This window comes from Aspergillus brunneoviolaceus (genome assembly GCF_003184695.1).
Source record: "Aspergillus brunneoviolaceus CBS 621.78 unplaced genomic scaffold BO95scaffold_30, whole genome shotgun sequence".
Taxonomy (NCBI): Eukaryota; Fungi; Ascomycota; class Eurotiomycetes; order Eurotiales; family Aspergillaceae; genus Aspergillus; species Aspergillus brunneoviolaceus.
Genome location: NW_020290760.1, coordinates 391,270 through 414,113, shown reverse-complemented (window position 1 = coordinate 414,113; position 22,844 = coordinate 391,270). Strand labels below are relative to the sequence as shown.

The 22,844-nt window shown below is 51.4% G+C and overlaps 7 protein-coding genes across 7 annotated transcripts; 4 read left to right on the top strand and 3 right to left on the bottom strand.

Annotated features, from left to right (window-relative positions):
* Positions 1 to 776: 776 nt before the first annotated feature.
* On the top strand, positions 777 to 2,146 carry BO95DRAFT_362038 (polysaccharide lyase family 1 protein; the record flags this gene model as incomplete). The annotated part of the gene is made up of 5 exons (XM_025582557.1): positions 777 to 976; positions 1,040 to 1,186; positions 1,246 to 1,371; positions 1,425 to 1,755; positions 1,808 to 2,146. The coding sequence occupies 5 exons, from the start codon at positions 777 to 779 to the stop codon at positions 2,144 to 2,146; spliced, it is 1,143 nt and encodes a 380-aa protein (XP_025442809.1).
* A 1,952-nt stretch (positions 2,147 to 4,098) lies between these two features.
* BO95DRAFT_362070 (sulfite oxidase) lies at positions 4,099 to 5,843 on the top strand (the record flags this gene model as incomplete). Its single annotated transcript, XM_025582560.1, has 2 exons — positions 4,099 to 4,319; positions 4,370 to 5,843. The coding sequence occupies 2 exons, from the start codon at positions 4,099 to 4,101 to the stop codon at positions 5,841 to 5,843; spliced, it is 1,695 nt and encodes a 564-aa protein (XP_025442808.1).
* A 903-nt stretch (positions 5,844 to 6,746) lies between these two features.
* On the bottom strand, positions 6,747 to 7,813 carry BO95DRAFT_495768 (lignocellulolytic auxiliary activity family 14 protein; the record flags this gene model as incomplete). The annotated part of the gene is made up of 5 exons (XM_025590846.1): positions 6,747 to 6,844; positions 6,900 to 7,036; positions 7,085 to 7,113; positions 7,176 to 7,260; positions 7,314 to 7,813. The coding sequence occupies 5 exons, from the start codon at positions 7,811 to 7,813 to the stop codon at positions 6,747 to 6,749; spliced, it is 849 nt and encodes a 282-aa protein (XP_025442807.1).
* A 584-nt stretch (positions 7,814 to 8,397) lies between these two features.
* BO95DRAFT_452865 (cupin domain-containing protein) lies at positions 8,398 to 9,629 on the bottom strand (the record flags this gene model as incomplete). The annotated part of the gene is made up of 5 exons (XM_025588179.1): positions 8,398 to 8,559; positions 8,611 to 8,687; positions 8,732 to 8,803; positions 8,830 to 9,091; positions 9,576 to 9,629. 5 exons carry the CDS (start codon positions 9,627 to 9,629, stop codon positions 8,398 to 8,400), a joined length of 627 nt encoding a protein of 208 aa, XP_025442806.1.
* A 2,112-nt stretch (positions 9,630 to 11,741) lies between these two features.
* Positions 11,742 to 13,420, bottom strand: BO95DRAFT_362042 (putative MFS multidrug transporter; the record flags this gene model as incomplete). The annotated part of the gene is made up of 3 exons (XM_025582558.1): positions 11,742 to 12,315; positions 12,396 to 13,216; positions 13,280 to 13,420. The coding sequence occupies 3 exons, from the start codon at positions 13,418 to 13,420 to the stop codon at positions 11,742 to 11,744; spliced, it is 1,536 nt and encodes a 511-aa protein (XP_025442805.1).
* Positions 13,421 to 16,221: 2,801 nt separating this feature from the next.
* BO95DRAFT_361851 (acetolactate decarboxylase) lies at positions 16,222 to 16,920 on the top strand (the record flags this gene model as incomplete). The annotated part of the gene is made up of 1 exon (XM_025582548.1): positions 16,222 to 16,920. The coding sequence occupies one exon, from the start codon at positions 16,222 to 16,224 to the stop codon at positions 16,918 to 16,920; it is 699 nt and encodes a 232-aa protein (XP_025442804.1).
* A 1,171-nt stretch (positions 16,921 to 18,091) lies between these two features.
* On the top strand, positions 18,092 to 22,771 carry BO95DRAFT_412727 (putative ABC multidrug transporter; the record flags this gene model as incomplete). Its single annotated transcript, XM_025584258.1, has 7 exons — positions 18,092 to 18,555; positions 18,624 to 19,941; positions 19,991 to 20,200; positions 20,250 to 21,347; positions 21,399 to 22,183; positions 22,238 to 22,580; positions 22,640 to 22,771. The coding sequence occupies 7 exons, from the start codon at positions 18,092 to 18,094 to the stop codon at positions 22,769 to 22,771; spliced, it is 4,350 nt and encodes a 1,449-aa protein (XP_025442803.1).
* Positions 22,772 to 22,844: the final 73 nt, after the last annotated feature.

Below are 22,844 nucleotides of genomic sequence, written 5' to 3'. Positions count from 1 at the left end.
TGAGACGAGATTAGGTCGAGACGCTGCACGTGACCGTTACGGTGTTCGGCAGCGACGGAAAGCGATTGGGTCCGAGCGTTTCGGTCAGGGTCTGCAGGCAGCAACGACCCCCTCTCCGAGCTCACTCGTGATGGGCTCGTACAGTCCTCAGTCTTGATTTCTTCAACCATGCTCAGTTGCATCAATCCAGCTCATCCATCAAGAACTAAGCTTTCCGTGTTCCTCTGATCTTCAGCTGCAAGCTTTAGGTGGGCACTCTTCAGTATCCAAACTTGACCTCTTATCATGGGGTGCCGTGAAATTGCAAGTGGGGCAAAGAAAAAGCCTCATTCAATGGATTCATCTTCGTTCATGCTATCGATGCTATGGTAGAACCGGTCCTGCCAAGGGATGTTTTCTAGAAGGGATTGAACTCCGGTGGAACGGGCATAGTATCCTGTTCCTGACCAAACAATTGGCCTGTGTGGGTGCTGCCAAGAACCCCGAATCTGCTCAGGGTGGAGCATGTCCCATTGCAGATGGACCTCCGGTTCTACTCTGCTGCAATGAACGAACGGGTCCAACGTTCGGCGCCTGGCTCCAGTTCCTTGATGAATTGGGTAAGCCTGTCTCAGCTGCAGACAGGGGTTTTCTTCCAACTCCACCAGGATACCCAGGGTTCTCTATATAAGATAGGAACTTGACTTGCTCATCCCAACCATCAAACCACTCTCTTTTTTCTTCCTTATCCTCATTCATTCATTCCTTTTCCTTTACACTCTTTTCATCTGCTTATCATGAAGTACACAACTCTTTTCGCCGCCGCCGCGGCTGTCTTCGCGAATAGCGTCAACGCTGGTGTCGTTGGTGCCGCCCAGGGTTTTGCTAAGGGTGTGACCGGTGGTGGTAGCGCCGCTGAGGTCTACCCCAAGACCAATGACGAGCTGGTCTCGTACTTGGGCGACAGCCAGCCCCGTGTCATTGTTCTCGACAAGATGTAAGTCATTCGTTCCTCAAGACAGCAGGTGAGCAACATGGCTAACCAACCATCTGAATACAGCTTCGACTTCACTGGAACTGAAGGCACCGAGACCACCAGCGGCTGCAGTCCGTGGGGTACAGGCAGTAAGTGCCAACAGGCCATTAACAAGGACAACTGGTGCAACAACTACGAGCCCAATGCTCCCAAGGTCTCTTCCATCACTTAGTAAGTCTATTCAACTTGTTATATCCGTTGAGGGATCAAGTGTTGACTAGGTGGTGCAGTGACAAGGCCGGTGTCCTCGGTATCACTGTCAACTCGAACAAGAGTCTTGTCGGCAAGGGCTCTGCTGGAGGTATCAAAGGAAAGGGTATCCGTATGGTCAGCGGTGCCAAGAACATCATCATCCAGTGAGTTGTTCCATCACGGTACTTGCATTGGCTCCCCCATTGACCCGGACCAGGAACATCGCTATCACTGATATCAACCCTAAGTACGTTTGGGGTGGTGATGCTATCACCCTTAACAACGCTGATCTCGTCTGGATTGATCACGTTACCACTGCCCGCATCGCTCGTCAGCACATTGTCCTTGGCACCCAGGCCGATAACCGCGTCACCATCTCCTACAACCTGATCGACGGCCGTTCCGACTACTCCGCGACTTGTAACGGTCACCACTACTGGGGAATCTATCTGGATGGTTCTAACGACATGATCACGATGATGGGCAACTACTTCTACTACTTGTCCGGTCGTATGCCCAAGGTTCAGAGCAACACCCTTCTTCACGCCGTAAGTGTCCGCGAAGCTACGGAAACCGGAACCCCACTAAGAACTTTGATAGGTTAACAACCTCTTCCACAACATTGAGGGCCACGCTTTCGAGATTGGCCAGGGTGGCTATGTCCTGGCTGAGGGTAACGTTTTCCAGAACGTCGACACCGTGGTTGAGTCCCCCTACCAGGGCGCCCTGTTCAGCTCCCCCGACGCCAACACCAACAAGCTCTGCCAGTCCTACCTTGGCCGTTCTTGCCAGCTTAACGCTTTCGGATCCTCCGGCTCCATGAGCGGCTCCGACACCAGCATCCTTAGCAAGTTCCAGGGCAAGAACATCGCCCCTGCCAAGGCACCTACCAACATTGCCGCCTGGACCATGGCTAACGCCGGTGTTGGCCACGTCTAAGCAGCTGACTCTTTGCAACAACCCATTGAGAAAAGGGGTATCGTCTTGTGGCACATGCCTTGTCGGGACATGTACAAGTGATGCCAGCAATCTGGTACTCGTCACATGGCCCGCTTCGCTTTCCGCCGATGACTCGCCAAGCCCATGTATAAAGTGCTCTGTGTACCTTCTTTCTACTTTCCTTCGACGCTGGGCTAGATCCGGCACTTTGTCTTACTACTACTTTATTCGCAGCTTGCTGTACGATCGAAAAATCTTTTGAGTTTCAATTTTGAAGTCCAAGTAGAGTTGTATCTTGTAGATTGGGGATCACCGAGTGGAGTAACTGCCTAAATTCAAAGATGGTAAAGATGTACAGTACGTTCATTCGGCATAGATTAATGAACGATTTACACGTTCGCACAAAAGTAACGCTTTTGCATAAAGACCCTGTATGAGTCAGCAATGCAAAAATGCCGGGCTTCATACCTGTTTAGGAGTCGGGGTCGGTGCCAGAAACTGCAGCTGATTTCCGATGTTTCACCACGTTACCTCGCCAAGGTATACTAAATTTCTTCTTGCCTTCTTGGGATTTATTTGTTTCACTGGATACATCAGCCGGGTACTTGTGGTTTCCTTATCGCCGTTCCCAGAGTCTGTGGTGGAGAAAAAGCAAAGTCTATGACGATATGAGGGTTCTCCGGTTGAAGCCCCCTGTGGGTGGAATACCTAGCGGTACGCTGCCGGCGCTCCGCAGCTTCCATGCGGTCTTAACAATTAACGAAAAGGAAAATTTTGCCCGATAAGAACTGCACCCATTCATACGGAGTAAGGAATCGAGAGGGCCCGGGTAGTGTGCACATGCACTCATCCTGTAGTCCCTCGCATATACTCGGAGTACCTCGTGGTGTTCAGGCTGCACGTCAATGGCAATATTCTTCCTCCAGTCGAAAGCCTTGACTAGACTGTGCATATGTCAGGGACCTGAAAGGGGCAAAAACCTCTCAAAAACTGAGTACAAGAGGCTGTACGACGATAAGGACAATTGAAGTGGTAGTGACCACTGTGCGAGATGGACCCCCGACGTGCACTGCCTCAGGCTCTCAATTAGGCCAAACTTCTACGGTCGCATTAGCGCATCTTAGTTCCACAAGGGTTCTGGCACCGAGTCAAAGATTGCTACTGCCTCAAAGAAGCTATTTGAAACATAATCAGCGGCAGAGGCAATGCGACAGAGTTTCGATGAGCTCATACCTTCAGTATGTTGCAGGTTTGGTGTTGACATTCCTGGGCGAATGCGAAACAGGGTCTAGGCTCGGAATTTCCGGATGAGTTTTAAGGCCGAGTGGAGCTCAGGATGATCTCCCCCCACTTCCCTTCGACGTCTCTGTTCTATGGCAGAGCTTGTAAGTTGACGGCCACTTTTTCTCACCTCTGAACATTGCAGAGTAATCGAGCTGGAATGATTGGTGGGGTTATGAGCGATGCAACCACGGCGCACTCGTATGACGTGGTGGTGTCCGACACGAGGTGCGTTGCCATATTCCCTGAAACCAGGATCTAATAGGCTATCATTTGAGACATTCACAGGCCATCTTTGGTAGCAAAATGCATGGAGCACTCTAAAGATGCCGTCTTGGGACTGGTGCCCTGTGCAAGCAAATGGACCATGCATTAGGTATGTGGCTTTGTCCTCTCTCGACCCCTGCAAGCTAGCCCAGGAAGTCCGGTCGGGGAGAAATACGAGAAGTTGATGTGATTGACTCCGCCTTATCCGACGTGACAGCCACCTGGACGCGATTGGGAGACGTCATTGGACAATCACCAATTCCCGAATCCGACTGATCGACTTGCCCCTCCTTCGTTGCGAGCAGATAAACAGATAACACACCTCCTCAACCCACTCTCAGCCCTACGACTAGACAACTTGAGCACGTCGAACCGGCTCTTAATCTTGCGAGCACACCTTCAAAATGGAAATTAGCCAGAAATCAGATACCAAGAATCGCCCCGATGAGTGGATGATTGAGCAGGGCATGGCAGGCCACAAGCTGCCTATCCTCGACCAGACCGGCAAAGAGACCATCCACATATATCCTCGTCCGCCGGCCAAGATCAAGCAAGACAAAGTGGCGATTGAGGCGGTTGGGAATCGCGATAAGTTGTTCGCTCGGGAACGAGAGGGCTGGCTTGGGTATGTCTCGTTTCTTATCCACCTCGATTACGCAGCTGATTCACTGCCAGATATGTGGAATGGGAGGATCACCCCGAGAAGAAGGCCAAGGCGCATGAAATCCTCAAGTCTCAGACCTTTCCGGATTGTCCGGACTACCAATTTGGACCTATCCCCGGCACCAACCCCGTACTGTCGGGAGACGACTTCAAAGCCTGGCATGCTGCCATCGGCGGCGAGCTGACAACCGTAGCCGATGACTCGTGGGAAACGGTCCTGAAAGAGAAGCATCCCGACATGCTGCATCTCTTGCAGTTCCCATACAACGGAGAGCCGCCCAAACGGTTGGTGACGTCGAAGCCCATTACCCCGAATCCCTTGCACTTCGTGCGCAATCACGGCGGTATTCCGCTGATCGATAAGGATAAATTCGAGCTAAAGCTAGACGGGCTAGTCAAGAACCCAAAGACGTACACCCTGGACGAACTGATGGACGAAACTCGGTTCCCGCGCATGGAGAAGACTATCACCATGCAATGCTCCGGAACTCGTCGAATCGAACAGATAACTCTATATCCTGGTCAAGGCGATGAGGTGCCCCAGGCACCGTGGGCTGAAGGAGCCATTGGAACAGCTCGATATGTCGGTATCAGCCTGAAGAAGGTCATCAAGGATTGTGGGGGGTTGATCGACGGCGCCAAGCATCTCGAACTATACGGCGCGGAGACTTACGTCAAGGACTTGGAGGTGATGAACTACGTGGTCAGCGTGCCCTGGTCTAAGGTCAAGGCCAATGAGGTCATGCTCGCCTGGGAGATGAATGGAGAGCCACTCCCCAAAATCCACGGGTACCCCTTACGCGTCATGGTTGCCGGGTATATCGGGGCGAGGTCCGTCAAATGGCTTTACAGAATCAAGGTAATTGAGAATGCCTCAATTGCTCCAGTTCAGAGCCGCGAATACCTCTATTTCAACCAACAGGTCGGCAAGTACAACCAGCGCCCGATTGACGGGATCCAGATCCAGGAGATGCCTGTCAGCTCGGCGATCATGTCACCCTGGCAGCACCAGGTTATCTTCCACAACGGGTCAATCGCATGCAAGGGATGGGCCTACAGTGGTGGTGGACGCTGGCCAGAGCGTGTCGAGCTCTCAGCGGACGGCGGTTTCACCTGGTATGCAGTCCCGGAGGAGCGCCTGTCCAAGAAGGGCAAATGGACGTGGCGGACATGGGAGATTGATATTCCCTGCGATGTAGAAGGATGGATCGAGCTGGTCGTGAGGACATGGGACAACGCTCTCAACACTGAGCCGATTGGAATCCGTCAGACCTGGAATTGGGGGTTGCACGTCACATCTTCCGCGCATCGCGTCAAGGTGTATAGTGTCAACAAGACCCACGAGCTGACCAAGAAACGCCTTGCGAAATTCGAGGAGTTGGGCATCCCTCTAGCCCCGCTCACTCATTACGATGCTGTCCCCAGTTTGAGCGACAAAGAGCTAGACGAGTACTGGAAGACTCATCCCCGTGACGTCGACGAGTGATTCTGCCCACCCGCGACCAATCTGATAGCCACGGATGCTCCCCGAGCTTATTTCCACGACCCGCGGCTTATCGCCCAATCAAGGATGAGAGATTCTGTCATTTCATCTTATCTGATGCTAAGGAGTTCTGTCGTCCATTTGCCTGCCCGTAATGCCTCAACAATCGCTTGGGTGCTACGAACCCATAGTTGTAGGCTGGCTGCTGTATCTAGTCCCATTAGCTTAGAGCTTCCTGCTACTGTCTAACAATCTGATTTGCGACCAGTCCTTCTGGCTTTAAACTAGATAAGCTATAAGGTAGCTTCGACGCTCTGAGTATCACATGTTAGAGAGCTCATAGACAGCAGGGGAGCTCCTAATAGCGAACTCAGGCAGATGTGAGGCTATCACTTGAACAAGACCTCGCGTGCTTGGGAGTGAGTTTCGGGCATCACGTCGCGTTTGAGGTGGCTCTCATAGACAATTCCTGACTTGTACCTGAGAGTGATACGTCGAAGACGATTGCAAGGAGTTCCGACCGCAAGATCTGGAATCACATTTTCTCCGTGGCTTGACGGGCTCTGTGATCCCACAGTCTACCCAATATGACCATGCTACTCTGATGGGCAGAGACGAAGTCTTTGCCCTCGACAATGTGGCCAGCCATCACAAAATCTTTCTCGTGGTACAGTCTCTGGAAAGGGCTGTGGCGGGATCAATGCTGACTCGTCCCCGATAGAGGGTGTATGCTACAGTCAAATCCGAAATGCCACAATCCACACTGGCCATTATCAATCATTGACAAAAATATAGTACAGAAATCCTCGACTCAAGCTGCATTGAGGTAATCACCAAGGACCGACTGTTCAGCTGAAAATATCATTTTGAGCACCTGCGTGTGGTTTGTGGTCAGTCAAATGTTTATTAGGTGCAATAAATGATCATACCACTCTCCCACCCTAAGACGCTGCTGTACGCGGGACTGACCCCACTGGGGGTTTCCACATTGTTACCGGATTGTTCTGTATAACCTTCTTATCAGCAATGAGGCAGCAACGCAACGGATCGAGTACTGACGGTTCCATGCGATCATCTGCTTGGCGCCCTTGACACATTTCGATGAGTCGTCACCGCAGTAGACAGGAGCTTGTGCCGCAGCAAGAGTCTTGGTCGAGCTGGCTCCCGTCACGGTGCATTTGAAACCGTGCATGTACCTTAACACATTAGTCCTTGGCCCACAAGATAGGGTCTATGTAACTCACATGTTAGGTTGTCCGCAACCGTTGGGAACCTATGACTAATTGTCAATGGAATTGTCCGACGAAGTTGGGTGTGTATGTATGTAGATCTTACCCAAAGCCAAGCGCAGGTGCAGCCTGCAGGCGGACAGGCAGGGAGGTCCGGCACGTCGTACGTAGCCAGTCTCTTCCACGGGGTGCTTCATCAAGCGTGTAAGTCACTTGACGTCTCGAAATCCAAGTGAACACTTACTGCTCCAAAACACTAAAGACAACAAGGTTCTCTATCGTCACCTGGGTCGAGTCGCTCTGATAGCTGATCGCGAATGCCGTTCCTGCAGCCATGGATTGATTCTGCGTGTGCATCGCCCCGTCATCCTGGATGCAGTCAGGGGGGCTTCCGGGACCCGACCAATCTCCAGGGTGGTCGTTGCCGTCGGGCCACTCACCCGCGTATTGGCCATTGTACGAGAGCGTCGTCTGCGCGCGGTTGTGCGCCAGCTCCACGGTGAATTGTCCGTTGGCAGGAAGCTCGAGAAAATCGCCGTCTGCGGGGGGAAAGCTGTCGCAGCTACGGTCGTGCTGGAACCACCAGTCGGACTGATCGAGCATGTATAGGGGGTTGACGGCCGTGTTGGTGTTGGGGTCATCAGTGCCGGAGGTGCCGTTCAGACAGTACATTCCTTTCGCCCAGGCGGCGACGTGCGCGTTGGCGACGGCACTGAGGCCAAGAATCACCAATGTGGGTAACATGTTTGTGATTCTCAGATGTATATGATTGTGATTCTGAGGGAGACGAGAATCCGTTCATCTTGTTTTGTGCCCAGGCTTATATACCCGCTCGGGAAACCACATTGTGAGACAAAATCAGCAATAATCTTCTGTATGTTTCATTTCCCGGGAGCACAACACGCTTCACTTTGGCCCTGACGCTAAAGCCTAGAGGAGAAAATGATGATTAGTAGTTGGGTAAATTAGGCGCGCATCCCTAATCCTTCGGCCCCCGCAATTGTTTCAGACCCAGCTCGAATACGAACCTCTACCGCTCGACCCTCATTTCACGGCTCTGAGCTGCCTGCATCAAGGTTTTCCTCATCTTGTTGTTGACTTTGTGATCTCGTGTTTGATTACATATTGTCTTACAACTGGTCGATCTCGCTCTCCTTGTAATTACAGATCGCAGGGGGCCAACAGTTCGAGATCTATGTCCTACTTCACGATAATAAAATATTGAGTAGAAAGAGAAGCGATGCACTAGTGAATCTTCCTGAGAGATATGATCTCAGTGCAGGTCGTTATGTTAAGTTAAAAGATGGGAACATATGGTCAGCATGCTCTCACTCCTCTCGCCAGATTCTCGGAATCCCTTCCGTACCGTAGATCGGATCGTGGGCCGGAACAGGCACTTGCCTGCACATCTGCCGCTTTTCATCGGTCTTCTCAATCGAGTCTAAGGCATACTCCATATCATACGGGCTTTCCATGGAGTTTCGGTCGTTCTGCCACTGATCAGTCTGCAGCAGGGTAATAAGAGCTAATTTGCCTCTCACCAAGGAATAGAACCCGATGATTTCATAGTCGTCCTCCGTCTCAGTCACGTAGTGCGTGACTCCAGCCCGTAATTCACCTCATCGTGAGACATAAGTTTTCTTCAATAGAGTCGTTTGGAACTATGTACCGGAAAGACAAAGACATCACCTGCTTTCGCGACAAACTTCACGCCCACGGAGTTCCTCTTCTCATCTGTCTCGGGGTCAACGGTGATCGACCGAGAAGATAGGTCCCACTTCCCTGGAGAACGGTGTAGGCTTCATGGGTCGTGCCGTGATAATGAGGTGTGGTGGCGACCTTCTCGCCACCAATTTTCCAATGACCACCGTGGGCCCATTCAGATAGCTCTATGGCTTCCAAGGCACCGGTTGGAGTACGATCAAGAAGGGCGCCGCGATAGACGATAACGGGAAAGGGGGAGTTGGGAGAGTGTTTGGTAGGGGGGATCAGGTAGAGCTCGGGGCGACTTGCATTGTTGGGCTGGACATTGTTTGGAGCTGTGTATATGACTGGGAAGTGCAAGAAATTCCGAAGCAGGGAGGTGGATGACAACAAGTTATTTATATCGACGCATGGTTGCACAACTTCAGGTCGTCGGATCCTCAATCCGAATCATGCATGCGGGGTAAGATTGCTAGGATAGCACCCGACTACCGATAGGATTGATAATTGTGATCCACAATGCTCTCGCTCCGTGAGAAGTCAATCCAAATGCAAGCTGTCAATAGCGTCCACTAGCTTTCTCGCTTTAGCGCCTGCTTTCTTTCATTTTGTAGCAGGAAGCTGAGTATCGACACCACTCAAATTTGCGAGCCCGAAGATACACTAATACTGCTGATAGACGCTGAAATACAAATGGCTACTGGACCAATCTGCTGCAGACATGAAACCTCTGAATATACATGATAGGTGATCCATTCACATGCAGAACAATAGTTCTCCAAGCACATAATTTGACACAAACCCAAACTAATCCATAGCCGCGGCATTCTCTCCCCCTCGAGGCTTTGCACTTCATCCTAGGACAGCCAGGGTGCTCACAATCTGCTTTCTCAGCCGCAGCAACTAGAATTTAAAACCTGGTTCCGTGCATAGCTAGAGATGTTGATACGTTTTACCTCATGCTACCTCAGATAAAAGCATATCTTTGGTAACAGGGGTCAACATCTTCAGCGTTATCAGCTATGTTGTCCGAGCAATCCTGAAGTGCACTCTGCCAACACTGTGTTTCCGCCTCTATATCCCGATTTGCAACGCTTATGCACTCGTCGAGCTCTGCATCGATATAACATGTACTCTCTTCTTGAGTGTCATCTGCTAGTTCATTGCAATCCTCGTTTTGGCGTTTGCTTCTCGTGTGACGACTGTCCACAACAATGTCTCGCTGCATGGCCGAGTTCATTGACTGTGATACAGCAAGCCGTGGAAAGGGACCTACTGCTTGCCCCTTCTTGAAAGCATCGTTGTCAGCCTAGCCAGTTGTGTGATGGTTGTGATGACTTGCTTACCGCAGGTTTCCCCTGCTCCAATGTTGGCGAGCCATTTTGAACGGACAACGCGACAGCAGCGGTCAAAAGCGCGGCAATAAGTAGAGCGGGAGTAGGAAGCTTCAGGTTGGGAGGATACCTGAAAGTGGTGATGCAAAAAAGGAGTTTCAGCGATGACAAAGAGAGTACGCGGGTGTTTTGCTGCGTGTTGAGGGATCTCAGCCACTCACATATCATGCTTTAAATCTAGATTGTATGTGTCAATGAGACATATGATCGATTTACAAGCAGATTGTCTATACTATCGATGCCGATCGGGGCAGTTATTGATGATATTCCAGTAAGTGGTGATCTCGAACAGTTCCCGAAAAAGCCATGCGGGTGCGGATGTTCAAAAGCTCTTGTATGTCTGCTTAGCCGGCCCTGGATTCCTTATAGCAAAAATGGTCTAATGACAGTAGTGGCAGTAGCCTTGAAAGTCGAATATCAATCATCATACTGCAAACTACGCTTGTACGCAGAATACACTCTTTGTTTTACAGGTTTTGATGAGATGTTGTCAAACCGCAGTTGGATATTGACTAAGCAGAGTTCCTAACTACCCTGAGGATTGGTCTAACAACAGTCATATCCATTTTTCCCGATGTGAGACAAGGGATTCAACCACTGATGCGACCAGGACAGTATTGCTCATGGCACAGGTCATTGCACAGGTCATGTTGTTAGTCATGACCCTCTTGACTATCAGAAAATCTTCTGGACTCCACCCGTTTTGCTCCCACTTATCCTCTGTCTCCGTCTCTACTTGATTCAACAATCACAATAGCATTCTATGAAAAGAGCTCTGTATCGAGTATATGTGACTCAACTGCTAGATAAGATTGACCTCATACTCTAAACAGGGTGAGGATCAGGTTAATTCTAGTCGAAAACAACAAGTAGCATGATACCCATCACACGAGCAATGTGTAATTTGACTAATAGCTCTAGTAGCCCTGGCATCGGATGTGCTCGCTCATATTGAGTTCATATGTTGTACCTACTCAGTCAGAAGATTACGTACCGCTGCTTGCAAAAAAAGCTTTTATCTCGCGATTCTCTCATTTCTGCTCTCAACGTCGCCCTACACTGTAATGGAGTAGATCTGCGACTATCCAACAGCGATGGTGCATTTCTTCAAATGACAATAACATTAAGGAAGGAATATTGCAAAGGGATCTGCCGCCTATCGTTCTTTGCATACAAAGAGACCTTTGTGAAGTTGGGGCTTGGCTGAATTCGTCGGAGGAAATAGGACATAATCCGTCCAATTGGGGCTAGAATGGAAGGACAAAGCTGCCGCGATGCATCCCCGTATGCGACCAAATTGCGTTCATTAAGATATAATCTCAGCTGGCCTTGGTCAGACTACCGTTCATTACTCTGCATTTCTTGCGTGATCTAGGCTCTGTCATTCTCTATCTATATCCCGCTAAATCCTTTGCTCCTCACCGCCCTGCCAGAAGTTTTGTTGTCGAAACGCTTTACCGAATCATTATACACAGGGACGACAGATGTAAGAAATGCAAAGTTCGGCCCTTATACCATGCTGACACGCTTCCCAAAATTCCATCATCATCTGCACATTACTTCCATCAACGGGATCAAGGATCCTCTAAAATGCCCTCCTGCTCCATCTGCAACCTCCGCTTCTCATCAACCGTCAGGTCACTCTTGGCGCGCTCAATCCTGACGAACAGCGCGCTCAAGATCAATGCTAGCCCTGACAGCCCAACCTGGAACCAAAAGATAGCCTGGTAGCTCTCTTTTGTGTTCAGGTACTCCTCCGTGTAGACTTGGATGAGGTCCGCGAAGGCCAACATGACGGCAATGCCCATGTGCAGGGTGCAGTTTATCAACGCCCCCGCCAGCCCCTGGCGCTCCCCGGGCATATTCGTTGTGATGAAGATATTGGTCACGTTGAAGCTGATGTCAATGCCGATCGTCCCGCAGATCATGGCCGGAAACACGAAGGCCCAGTAGTTGCCTCCCCTGGGGATCACCGCAAAGAGAAGGCCTGAGCCTAAGTAGCCCAGGGCTGAAAGAATAATGAGAAGGGTTCCGCTCAAACTATGAAGGATGTGGCCCCCGACTATCGATATTATCAGGCCGCCCACGGCCATCGGGGTCGTCCAGGCGACGACTTGGAGTGGGGTTGCGCCCATTATACCTTCCATGCTGTTGATGCGGAGCGTTAGTAGATGCGTGAAGAAGTGATAGAGAGATGGAAGTTGGGGCTGGGTGGGGTGAGGGCATACTAGAGCGCAGCATAGAGAAGGAAAATTCCCAGGCTGCCGTACATGAGCAGCAGACAGATCACGATCGGTTTCATGTACTTGACAGAAAACAAATCTCCGGGCAGCAAAGGCTTATCGGCCACCCAGCCCTCCACGTAGACGAAGGCACCTAAGATGACAGCGCCTAGGATGAGACAGACAAGGATGTACGGTGTTCGCCACTGCTGCGGCGCGTGCGCGCTATCCGCAATCGCAAAGACAAATAGTACGACCCCGGGAACAAGCAATATACCCCCTATCCAGTCCATTGAAGCCTTTGACGACGCTCTCGTGGCGGAATAATCATTTGGAATCGAGAAGTATGACGAAAGAGCCGTAATGGCAGACAGTATTGAGCCGATATAGAAATACCAGCGCCAGGTGAGGAAGCTGCCTGCGAGACCCGAGAAGAAAATTCCAGCAAAGAATCCCAGCGCTGCGCAGGCGCCATAAACACTGAAGACAAGGTTCTTGCGCGGCCCAGGGCGATAGACCTTTCCGAGAATCATGATGCTGGAGGGAAGGAAGGAAGCTAAGCCCAGCCCCTGCAGACCACGAAACACAAACAACATCATCCAGTTTTGAGAGAATCCGGCAATGAGGGAGGTGACAGTCAGCCACACCATTCCCCCAAAGTACATAATGAACCCGCCGTACATGTCCGCGAGGCGGCCATAGATGAGGAGGGTAGACGTAACCGCGAGGGAGAGAGCGGTGGACGGCCAGATTGACAGTGCCGAGGGGATATCTAGCTCGTCAAGGAGCGTCGGAAGAAGGACATTGGAGCCGGAAATGTAGTATTCCTATGTTGAATACATGTTAGACATCTCAAAAGCTATGCGACGGACATCGGAGCACGGTCGTACTGCCAGAACTTGACACATAATGATAGAAAAGCAGAAGGCCAACTCAGACCAGATACTCGAGAAGATGGGGGGTCGTTCTCGCCCTAGCCTCTCTATCGTAGCTGCATCCAGTGGCGATGATGATGGCTGTGGACGGTGCATATCAGGCGAGAGTTGGGCAGGAGAGGAAGACATCACCCCGGAGCCCTCACCTGGCGGTTTGTCTTGCTCTGTGGAGTAGTCAGACATGTCTCCTAGCTGCGCGAAGCAAGGACTCACATTCATTGCGTATTTTCGACGAGGAGGGTTCCCTCTTTTATAAAATGACTACGTGAGTATAGAAATGTGGTAGGCGTGCAGGGCCCAGTCAATGTGGATGTGGCCATGCCGAAAAAGGAAGGTCAACAGAGAAGACATTCTAACCGGTTTGGGAAGTTGTCGGGAGGGTCCACGGTCCACGGTCACGGGTCCAACGGTCGTGCTCGATTAGTAATTCTACAAGCACCTCTATGCTCAAATAGACCTTCTTGTGTTCACTTCGTGGATTTGACATGTCGCTTAAGTATGGCAGGCCAAGACAGCGTGATGCCCAACGCTTCTTTCCCTGCGTGCGTGTCGCTTGATGTCGTCTCGACTAGGCAAAATTCGTCGCTCATGCGGGAACTCGGCTCAAAACCCTGGATCGATACATATTCATGACAACCGGGCAACAAAAAGATAATCTTTTTTCCAAGACTTCTGAAAAAAGGTAAGGAGAGACATTGTCGGAGCTGGAGCGGAGTAAATCTTTTATTGGGAAAATAATGAAGACAGTAAAGATCAATTAAATTGAAAATGATGGACAGGTCCTGATTCTCGGGTATGTGAATCAAACATTACATGTTCGTATAGCGCAATTGTTGAGATGAATCCCAAGCGAACGCCGTACTGATGCTTGGATATGTTGCAACATCAAACACGAAATGACCGGAAAAATGACTGATGGCTTTGAAATGTGAAAGAAGATGTCGTCGATATCATAGGATCCCTTGGTGCCGTGTTGGGAAGTTTGTGTGGCTCTTCTGGGACATGCGTTCGTGGAATTGTTTGGTTTGCCTTGATTGGGCTGAGTTGTGGTAATTTGTATGAGGTTCAATGACTGGTATGACTGAAAGCAACACATGTTAGAGACCTAGGCCAACAAAATGGCAAACATTCACTCACATCTATGGGTGGCTCTGGCCATAATATCGACCCGGCGGAAAATTATATTCGTCATCCCAATGCTCCTTCGCAGCTAGCCCGACCTTCCATAGCTCCCATTGTTCTCGTAAGCGAGACTTGAGGTTGCTTCTTGTTCTTGTGGAGACATGTCGTGGTTTCTCCAGGAGTTTGACCTCTAAAGACGATCTCGCACTCATTTTGAGCAAAGCAATTTGCACGACAAAGAGACAGATTGACAGAAAGAGACTGAACTGCTTATTCTACAGGAAAGAAAGATAAGGCTGAACTACGCTTATATATCCAACCCATGGGCATCGTCAGATATTTCATAGATGGCAAGTAAGCGCTTCGGTTTTCATTCGGCGCGCGGGAATATCTCGGAGACTCGGAGATGGCTCGGGCTTCTTTTTTCCCTCATCATTCTACCTACTGGGCCAGTCCGGGACTTGCCGTACTTTAGCCATAGGGCATGAAACCATTGGACCCTGATGCGGCAACCTCAACGAAGCTGGACATGCAAACTCTGCCTGCAATATCTTCAACGCGACATTTTCCGACCAGATGCAACCACAGGTTACGGTGATTAGATGAAACGAGGTGACTCACCGCTCATTCATTGAAGGATCTTTAGCCACCTGGCGGATACGCAGGAGCAAGAGCAACACTGATAGAACATCTAGAACTAAATGACGACAACCCTTCTGCATCAAACTCTATCCTAAAATAGGCTTGAGACAAATCGGTTGAACCTTGAAGTGTTGCAGAGCACGTGCCATGTGGCGTACAGCCAGACTGCAGTGGACCAGGTGAGCCAGCCCTACGACTGATTTCCTGTGGGAGGCTGGGAGGCTGGGATCAGCATCGCTGCCCGTCTTCATGCGCTAAAGATGCATGGGAACTTGGGAAGTACTCAGTATTCTGCCCCACCCGCCCCCTCCAATCCTTTCCATCCTACACTACATAGACACTTTACAAGCATCATCTCCAAGAAGACCTGAGTTCGTCCAGTATTCTCTACAATAGGTTCATGCCGAATGATGCGAGGTATTTTGTTCGAACTAGGAAGTGATCTCAACGACACTGGTAGACTCTACGGAATGTTTGTGTGCTAGCCCTGTTAATCCAGCTAATTGGGTTGGTTCCATGTTACACCACACACTTGAGCCCTCCATTGGATACTAAACTTACCGTATATCTTCAAGACATGGGGACTTTTTTTAATGCTTAAAATCAGAGGATTCATTTGAGATTCAGTTATGGAAGGTGACTGTAGCAGGATAATCCGGATCCTCCAGCCCGGGGGGGGGGGGAGTTCCTGCACATGACCTTCGAAGCCCTGGCCATCAGATGTGCAATAGAACAGAGACTGCAGACCGATTGCGGGTTAACCGCAATGCTAAGTTGTGGCCCGTGCGGTGGTCATACGGTTTGCTGGCATGGTAAGCGATGCGGCAGACACAGCAGCTGATATGAGTCTTAGTGTGTGAAACTGCGCAATTTGTCTCCTAGCCTAGCCAGAAATGACTTGGCCAAAATATGGAGTATATATCTATTACACCAAGGAATTATGAGCACGGAGTAGAAGCCAGCCTCCTCGGCTTCAAGAGCCGCATTTGAGCATAATGCCACCGGTATCGGTTTCCTTAAACGGATTAGTGCCCAGTCATATAGACAACCCCGCACGAGCATCATCATCATCCTGTCACCAGAATCCGACACATTCATTACCACATGAGATACAATCCCAATCTCGTCCCAAAATGAATCACATCTATCAATATGGCGTCTTCAGCGCCCTGATGCAGGGCTTCTCCTCCGACGGAGCGACCGTCTCCGATGTCCTCTCCAGATGCAACCACGGCCTTGGCACCGTCTGCGGCCTGAACGGCGAGATCGTCATAGTAGACGGCGAGGCCTATCACTTTACCCCAGACAACCAACTACACCGGCTGGCGCCCACAGACCATCTACCAATGATCGTCGCCACGGACTTTCAGCCCACGCTGACCAAACCCCTGGACACGTTGCGCATGGACACCCTACAGGAAGCCCTGCATCCATTCTTCCCCGCCAATCAGAATAACTTTATCGCCGTCCGCGTGGACGCCACGTTCAAGAAGATCGTGTACCGCATCGGTGGCCCGCAGATCCGCCCACGGGAGCCGTTGCTAGAACTGTCTAAGCGCCAGGTCGTCAAGACGTACGACAATGTCGCCGGCACGCTGTTCGGGTTCTATTCCCCGCCGTACACGAACGGGATCTGCGTCGCCGGCTTTCATCTGCATTTTCTGTCTTCAGACCGCCAGGCTGGTGGTCATGTCTTGGAGTTTGAGGCTGAGAATGTCGAGTTGAAGGCCGCAGTCAACACACATGTGCATCTGGAGTTGCCTGCGTCGGAGGAGTTCAACCAGGAGTTGATGCAGCCGGACTTGGCAAAGGACTTGCATCTAGCTGAGTGACTTGGTGTCTTGGCGATGGATGGTAGCTTAGAGGTTCGAATACACGAATAGAGCTGGGGCTCGCTGGCTGGGTTTCGCAGAGACTTTTATATCCTTGCTGGCGGTTCCGCCCTTGTGGTTTATGGTGAAAGGTTACTCTTTTCATAGGTGGTCCACACTAGCTAGACTGACTTGATTCTTGTGTATTTATGACTGCATCATACCCATCGATCTTCGAATCGATGGAGTTCTTTGCTCTATCTTGGGTGGCTTCCTGTAGCGCAGCCTGGGAATGACGTCATTACACGGAAAACTCGTGGCGAGCTACGAAAAGCACACCTGTTTTGAACGAATCTTGAGAATGAGAACTTGGGGGTGTAGTCTAGTACTTTACGAACTTAGCTAATCTTCACTCTTCCATAGCGCTCTTCTCGACCTGCTCTCTCAATCTTGGGAGACTGATCCGTCGAGGAATTAGCCTTCGTAACTAGAAGGTGCGTGATTGATCACATCAACTACGGCATTTTTGGTTGTGAAGGAGATCTTTCGCAGCTCATCGCAAGAATTCGGGGATTAAAAGTGTTCTTGAGCAATGAGCTCAATTGCTATATCGCAATACGATATGCATGCAAGACCATGCAGCACATTCTCGTGATTGACTTCGGCTTCTGCTAGGCATGGGCCGGTGGGTCTCTGGCACAAAAAGCTTTTTCTCCCCCGAGCTTCCTAATCTAGTAAAAATAGCGCCGCAATTTGCTGACCTCATCTTTGATGGGCGCCAACCTCGCTAAGGCGCCCCGCTTAGCGCCTGTAGACCAATCACGACTCTAAACGGGCAGAAAACTCAGACTGCAAGTATGGCTGGTAGGTACCATTCCCCAGGTCATTCCGCGGGCTTCTCTGGGCCAGTCGGAGAATAGGTTTCTGCTGCGGCTAGGGCTGCAAATCGTAATTTATTACTTAATAAGATTATGATTCTATCGCCGCCGGCAAAACGCCTAGACCGAATGTGTCTTGGCTTCCGTTTTGGGGTTCCGGGGACCGAGAATATGTAAATCATCCACTACCCCGCGGGTCCCGGGCTGCACTCCCTCAATTTGTCCTTAAATAGTGTCCAACATCTTGCGGTGGTTGTGTTGGAGTCAGACCCGGATTCTAGTTGTTGCTTCTCAATGGCCTTGGGCTAAGTATAATGCCTCCGCATCCCGTACCACACTTGCAGTCCTCTGCCACCGCTTCATCGGAGGGAGCGAGGGCTCATGATGACGGAGCTCCCTTGTCGCATGTGTTTCTGTCAGAGGAGGATGAGGGGGAGTTGGCGGAGATCCATCGCACCTTGACCGCGCAGAGCCGCAGGGATGCGCGTCCGGAATATGCGGAGCCGCATTCCTCGTTCGATAAGTTTCTGGACGAGGAGGTGCGCGCTGGGAAGATGAGATCTAACCTTGGGGTTTGTTTCCAGTCGCTTTCGACCTGGGGAGATGGGGAAGATCATGTCAAGGTCAAGACACTCGGGACGGCGCTGTGGCGGACGTTGACCCTACAGGATGTCTATGAATGGACCATCAAGCCGTGGGCGTCGAAGAAGAAGCCGGAGAGTGGACGGCAGTTGATTCGGGATTTCTCAGGCGTGGTGCGGAGTAGTGAGATGATGCTGTGAGTCATGTTTTTTGGGTCTAAACAGGTGGAACACAGACCAATGAGCTGACCGAATTGATATCCAGTGTGCTGGGGAGACCCGGAGCAGGATGCTCGACGTTCCTGCGCACTATCGCCGGTGATCACTCCTCCTACCTCGGGGTTACAGGCTCCATCGACTACTCCGGACTGAGTCTGGAGGAGGTTCAGACTCATTACCGCGGTCAAGTCGCCTACAGCCCAGAGGACGATGTGCACTTCCCCACTCTCAACGTCCGCCAGACGCTGGAGTTCGCGCTGCAGTGCAAGACCCCCAAGCGATGTCAGGACCGGATCCCTCGCTACCTGGAGATCTACGGACGTGTTTTTGCCATGTCGCACACCATGGACACCCTGGTCGGAAATGAATTTATTCGCGGTGTGTCCGGCGGCGAGCGCAAACGCATCTCGATCATAGAGTCCCTGGCCACGGATTCGGCGATCAGCTGCTGGGACAACTCGACGAGAGGGCTAGACGCATCGTCTGCGCTGGACTACGCGCGTAGTCTCCGCATCATGACGGACACGTGCGGCAAGGCCACATTGATGACGCTGTATCAGGCCTCTGATGCTATTTACGATCTGGTGGATAAGATCCTGCTGATTGACGAGGGCCGCATGCTCTACCAAGGACCTGCGCGCGACGCAAAGCGTTATTTCGAGGATCTTGGCTACGAGTGCGCCCCGATGCAGACCACCTGCGACTTTCTAACAAGTGTGTCCATTCCCGAACGACGACGATTTCAACCGGGCTGGGAGAGCCGTGCACCAAAGGGAGCGGAGGAATTAGAGACGGCGTTTCGGGCGAGCAACGCTTACCAGGCCGTGAAGAGAGATATTCAGAACTACGAGGATCAGCGCCTAGGCGGACAGGTTCCGTCGGATGATTCAGATACAGGAAGTCTGGAAGAGTTCAAGAAGGCCGTGCAGACCGAGAAATCGCGCTTCGTGTCGCCAAAGTCACCCTACACCGTTTCTCTCTTCCGGCAGATTGTGCTCTGTGTCCGACGGCAGTTGTGGCAGACCAGGAACCACATGGGGCCTATCTACATCAAGCTGATGTCGGCTGTCGTTTATGGGCTGCTCATCGGCAGTCTATTCTATGATATGCCCCAAACGAGCGATGGACTGTACTCGCGCGGCGGTGTCATCTTTTACTCCTCGTTGATGCTCGCATGGTTGCAGATGTCGGAGTTGGAGGACGCGATGCAGGGGCGAGACATTCTCAGCCGTCAGAAGAAATTTGCGTTTGTCCGGCCTAGCGCAGTGTGTCTGGCGCGGTTGCTCTCCGATGTCGTGCTTCTTGTCACCATCAGTGCATTATTTCAGGTCGTGGTTTACTTTCTTTCGGGCTTGAAGACCAACGTAAGCATGACCGTTTTCCACCATCTGTAACCGATACTGACTCTACTAGGCCGGGTCATTCTTCATAGACTTTCTTTTCATCTTCCTCTGCGCGATCTGCTTGACACAGCAGTTCAGACTGTTCGCTGCGTTTTCGAAGACATTTGAGGTTGCGCTGCGCTATGCTGGTCTTTCCGTCCTGGCATGTATTGTTCTTGGAGGTTATGTCATTTCGCTGGACAGACTTATCAATAACGTTCCCTGGGTAGGGTGGATAGCGGTACGTAGCCCTGCACTGGCTGCTTGAGATGTACTCACATGTCCCACAGTACACAACGCCGGTCATCTACACCTTCGAATCGATGATGGCGGCCGAGTTCCATAACACAGACTTCACCTGTTCTCCCGGATCAATTGTCCCCTTTGGACCCAACTACACTGATGTCACCTACCAGACATGCGCGTACTACGGAAGCCGGATCGGGACCACGATCATCACCGGGGACGATTACATGGCCTCTCACTTCGGCTTCTACTACCACCACGTGTGGCGTAACTTCGGCATCCTGTGCCTTTTCACCGTGTTCTACATCGCTGCAACGTGTTGGGTCAGTGAGGTCGTGGAATGGGAATCCTCTAGTGCAGGACCAATCCAATACAAGGGATCCCAGAAGAAATCGAGGAAAGCTCAGACAACTCAGGATGAGGAAGTTGGTGGTGTGCAAGGAGACTCCCAGGACATGCCCGCTGCTCGCCAATCTCCTCATCAAGACCAAGCTCTAGAGCAAGCTGTTCTGGCATGCAAGTCGACATTCACATGGGACAACCTTGAGCTCCATGTGGAGATAGGCAGGGAGTCGAGGAGGCTGCTGAATAAGGTGTCTGGGTACTGCAAACCAGGCAGCCTCACGGCCTTGGTCGGCGCATCTGGCGCAGGAAAGTCCACACTGTTGACGGCCCTCACCCAACGCCAGAGCTCAGGAAATTTGAGCGGTACGATGTTTGTCGATGGGCATCCGACCGACGAATCCTACAACCGTCGCATCGGGTATTGCCAGCAAATGGACATCCACGACGAAACGAGTACCATCCGCGAAGCATTCGAGTTCTCCGCTCTGCTGAGACAGAATCAGCATACCCCCGATGCAGAGAAACTGGCCTATGTCAACATTGTTCTGGCCACGCTGGACTTGATCGATTTGCAGGATGCTGTGATAGGTTGTCTGGACATTGAGAAGAAGAAGCGTGTCACCATTGGCGTGGAGCTTTGCGCAAAACCCGAATTGGTGTTGTTCCTGGACGAACCGACCAGTGGTCTTGACAGTCAGGGTGCTTCAAGTATTGTGGCCTTGCTCAGGAAGCTTGCCGATCAAGGCTTGGCTGTGCTTTGCACTATCCATCAAGCGAATCAGGAACAGTTTGAAGAGGTATAGATCCTCTCGCTGAACTGACTAGATGAAAAGTACTAACGAGACCAGTTTGACCGCGTCCTAGCCCTAAGTCCCGGTGGTAACACCTACTATTTCGGCGAAGTAGGAGACTCAGGCCGTGCAATCTTCGAATACTTCGGCCGACACGGCTACCGGCCTAAGAACGTGACCAACGCAGCAGACTATCTCATCGAGATTGTCGTCGGTGGTATGAAGGAAGCCGAAAAGAGCGTCGATTGGGTCGACGTGTGGAACCATTCCACCGAAGCGGCGGCAGTCAAGGCTGAGATCCAGACCATCCGAGGGCAAGGCACAGTTGCAGCGGTTTCACCCACCATCGACAAGCCCACCTCCCCGTCATTCTACCGCCAAGTCAAGCTCCTGACCAGTCGAACCCTCCGACAGTACTGGCGCAGCCCCGAGTACCCATATTCGCGCCTCTACGCCTCCTTCGCTCACGCCCTCCTCGACGGCCTAACTTTCTATCAGCTGGGCAACAGCTCCACCGACCTGGAGTCCAAAGCATTCCTCTGCTTTTTGTGCCTGATGCTCGTTCCCGAATTCATCAACGCCATTTCAATGCGCTTCGTCATGAACCGCGACATCTGGCTCGCCCGCGAGGGACCCGCGGGCATGTACGGCTGGGTGGCGTTCAGCACGGCGCAGATCCTCTGCGAGATGCCGCTGGCCATCGGCTCGGGCGTGATGTTCTATCTGATCTGCTACTTCACCGCCGGACTTCCGGACGGCTTTGCCGCGGGATACAGTTTTTTGATGTTCTTCCTGTTCTTCCTGTTTGCCACTTCGTGGGGACAGTGGATTGCCGCGCTGAGGTGAGTTCGCCGTCCGCCATGCCGCTCAAAAGACTTGACTAACAGCGATTGTAGCGCCGACGCAACCATCGCAGCCACCCTGATGCCCTTCTTCATCACCATGTGCGAGCTCTTCAACGGAATCATCCAGCCGCACGACAAGATGCCGGTCTTCTGGAAGTACACCATGTACTACCTCACCCCGTTTACCTATTGGATCGGAGGCGTTCTAACCTCCGTTCTGCGCGGAATGCCGGTCGTCTGTGAGAAGGATGAACTGAGCTACTTCCGCAGTCCGGCGAACATGACCTGTGGCGAGTTTGCGGGCCCGTGGCTGGCTGAGAAGGGCGTCGGCTATTTGTCGAATCCGGAGGAGTCGGGGGTCTGCGGGTACTGCGATTATAATTCTGGCGATGAGGTGAGATTCCAACCGCAACGAACCTGTGAGTAGTTGTACTAACGTCAAGGCAACAACAGTATCTCGCCAGCCTCGGGCTAGACTCGTCGGATATCTGGCCGTACTTTGGCATTTTTCTGGCTTATGTGGTTTTCAATTACTCCGTTGTTTATCTTTTGGTGTATTTGCGGTCGGTGAAGAAGCTGTTCTAAGTTATGGTGTTTGTGGGTGTTTGTGGGTTGAATGATGGATTGGGGAATAGGTTGTATATAGTCATTCGTGGTT